The sequence below is a fragment of the Oryza brachyantha genome, chromosome 9 (genome assembly GCF_000231095.2).
Source record: "Oryza brachyantha chromosome 9, ObraRS2, whole genome shotgun sequence".
NCBI classification, from domain to species: domain Eukaryota; kingdom Viridiplantae; phylum Streptophyta; class Magnoliopsida; order Poales; family Poaceae; genus Oryza; species Oryza brachyantha.
Window position 1 is genome coordinate 11,264,613 of NC_023171.2, and position 3,220 is coordinate 11,267,832.

The 3,220-nt window shown below is 49.3% G+C and overlaps 1 protein-coding gene across 1 annotated transcript; it reads right to left on the bottom strand.

The window, feature by feature from the left end:
- Nucleotides 1-275: 275 nt before the first annotated feature.
- Nucleotides 276-1,873, bottom strand: LOC102719894 (E3 ubiquitin-protein ligase ATL31-like). Its single transcript, XM_006660658.3, has one exon. It carries the CDS (start codon nucleotides 1,756-1,758, stop codon nucleotides 577-579), a length of 1,182 nt encoding a protein of 393 aa, XP_006660721.1. The 5' UTR covers nucleotides 1,759-1,873; the 3' UTR covers nucleotides 276-576.
- Between the last annotated feature and the right edge of the window lie 1,347 nt (nucleotides 1,874-3,220).

A 3,220-nucleotide genomic window follows, 5' to 3' on the forward strand; every position in this document is an offset into this window, starting at 1 on the left:
CACCGCTTCGTACGTGCGCAAACGAGTTTTCTCTCTTTGTTGAGGAACAAACGGAGCCTAAATCTTTTATATAGTTCAATAAGACAAATGGATGTAGAAACCACTTGTGGTGGTTTGAAATCACCACGTGCATACGCATGCTTGGTTATATAGAAACAAACATGTAGGCATTCTTTTGTCGATGTCACGTGAGTTCAGACGCACAAAGTAAAAGTATGAGTACTCGCAAAATAAAAAGGAAAAGAAAAAGTAAGAGTCACATGTGATCGTCTGATAGGAATGTGCGCACACACATTATTTTGCGGCCAAAAAAAAAATGTTTCATCATGGCTAATTAAACAAGGAGGTATAATTTGGTCGTAAATTCCCCTAAGAGCAACCATTATACAGTATATCTGTACAGATTGAAGAAAAGAAATTTGAATGAACAATCATCCAGGAAAAAACGAAGAACCATCGTTCCCTCCAAAATTCCACCAAGAAAAAGAGAAAAATCGCACGACGACGACGACGACGAAAGCAACAACGGTTTCCTAGCGGCCTCCGATTTGACCTCAGTACTGAAGCGAAGCCACGTCAAACACGTTGCCCAAGCGCGCACGCCTGGTCGTCGCACGCCACTGACCTGCCGCCGGCGCCGGCCGTCCTCCCGCCCTTGCTCGACCCGTCCCCCTCGCCCCTCCGCGTCGACCTTGATCCCCACGCCGGCAGCCTCGCCGAGAACGTCCGCGCCAGGAACGACGGCCACCGTCCGGACTGGCCTAGCCGGACGCTCCTCCCGGCGCGGTTGCTGCCTTCGCCGCCCGCCCTGAGGCCACGGCGCGTGCTCCCCTGGCGGCCGGCGCGGAACGCCACGAGGCTCGTCGTTCGCTGGAGGTGCCCGGCCGCGATGACCTCCCGGAGCACGTGCTCGGGCAGCCGCAGCGTGAACCTCTCGGAGCCTGCTCCGGCGCCGGCGCTGGCCGCCGCGGAGAGCGAGTGCCCCGTCGAATGCGAACGCGGGAAACGGGCTGGCGCGCGCCCTGACTTCGAACGCAGGGCGCGCTTCAGGCTGCCGATGCGCGTCAGCTCGGCGGCCTCCTCTCTTATGATCCTCTCCTCCTCGGTCTCCTCCACGTCGATCACCACCGGCGGCGCCTCCCCTGGCGCCGCTACGTCGACAGCAGACGCAGACGGCGGCACTCCTTCCGTCGGGATCTCGGCGGGGACATCGCTCGCCGGCTCGGACGAGCCGTCGTGGTTGGGGGCGAGGTTGGCGCGGCAGACCGGGCAGGTGACGTGCGACGCGAGCCAGGTGTCGATGCAGTCCTGGTGGAAGACGTGAGAGCACTTGGGCAGCAGGCGCAGCGTCTCGTCATCGTCGAACTCGCTGATACAGACGGCGCACTCAAGCGCGCCCTTGACGGACTTGTGCGCCTTCACATCGGCGTACGTCATGGTTGGGAACGTCACGAGCACGGCCTGGTCGAGCCCACGCTGCCGCCGCGATCGCCCTGCGCCGGTCTGAGGCAGCGGCGTGGTCGAGTAGTCGGCGCGGCCGCTGTAGCAGTGACGGACGTAGATGGAGAAGAAGCCAAGAAAAAAAAAGGCGGCGATGAGGACAACAATAACGATGGCCATGGACGGGCTGAAGTTGGTCGAGTAGTAGTAGCCTTGCGGAGGATTGTCCGGCTGCTGCGCCACGGCGAAGCCTGCGACGGCGAGCAGAAGGAGAAGCATAAGGAGGCGGCCATTACTGTGGACTCGAGCTGACGCCATGGATCACTGTTCGTAGTGGTAGCGATCGGGATATGAAATGATCGGGAGGTAGTAAGGTGAAGAGTGGAGCACGTTTATATGTCGGGACGACGACGTCGAGGAGGTGGAGCTGTGGAGAAATGGACGGCGCGCGAGAAGGTTTTTCTGTGTGGGGCGAGGGCGCCTGCGACGAAATTGCTAAATCCACCGCAAGTTTCGTCGCTTGCTGTACCTCATCAGTACATGAGGCTGGCTAGGTTACTCCCTTACACATGGCAGCACTAGAATTATCTAGAAGATCTACTTAATGCTGTACGAAAACCAACCATGAATTGATGATTGACGAATTTATATTTTCCTGACATATGTGGCATGAACTATAAATCAGTCAATTCTTGATCCATATAAACGTACAAATAAATGTTTTTTTATTCCTTAGCAATAGAAAAAAAATCACCTTAACTACCTCTAATATTATTTCTTGGACAAACGGGCTCGTACAATGACATTCTATGAAAGTTGCATTTGTCAATTACATTATCTGGAATAGATCATTTCTGAATAACATTTGTTCAATTTTCTATTTTGTTTATGATCACTTGCATCAAAATAGATTTATTTCTCATGGGACTTCTCATATGATTGAAAAAGGAGACCTAGATGGATGTTTAAATTTCTTTAGAATCGATGGTGATGGGCTGATGTCAAAGGATATCAATCCTCTGTTTTTCCTACGGCAATTTCTTTGCTTGTTAAGAGGAGTGAATACTCGCATTTCCTTTGCAAAGGAAACCCAACTCGTTGCGACGCGGTAAGAAAGAAGGAAAGTCACAAATCTGACCGTCTGACGATCGATCAGTGAGTTCGACTAAGGCCGCTTTCACCACCACAAGTTAGTTAACTAACCCTCTACGTTTTCTGAACTGTTAAACAGTGTATTTTTTATAAAATTTTCTATAGAAAAGTTGCTTTAAAAAATCATATTAATCTATTTTATATTTTTAATAATTAATTAATCATGTACTAATCTATTACTACGTTTTTCATGTCAAGATATAAGTTAAACTTATGTCTACATGCCGAACGTGGCCTAAGATCTCCCCACAGATGATGTGACATTGTGACTCGCAATTCAAAAAATTTCGGGTTAACATGTTTCATATGTTGAATGGAAAGAATTGGTATTAAAAAACTTTTAAAAAAAGGCACTCATACTAAACAATTGTATCTAGGAAAAAAAACACTGAAGGAGTCCCTTTAAAGGGAATGAATGTTAGGAATAGCTTAAAATTTCTTCTGTGGCCCGGCCTCGCTGTGCATTTAGTAGATTATTAATTTTGTGACAGTTCCTTTAGGCGAACTGAATGAATTGATGGGTCTTCATCCTTCAAATGCTTTAACTGAATGCGAAGGATCGACGACGGAGATGCGTACTCCCTCCGTCCCAAAATAAACCAATTTTTTACTTTTTTATCTTCAATTT

What these genes read in the sequence shown, in the direction of transcription:
- LOC102719894 (XM_006660658.3), bottom strand. Translation starts at nt 1,758, where the DNA reads ATGGCGTCAGCTCGAGTCCACAGTAATGGCCGCCTCCTTATGCTTCTC.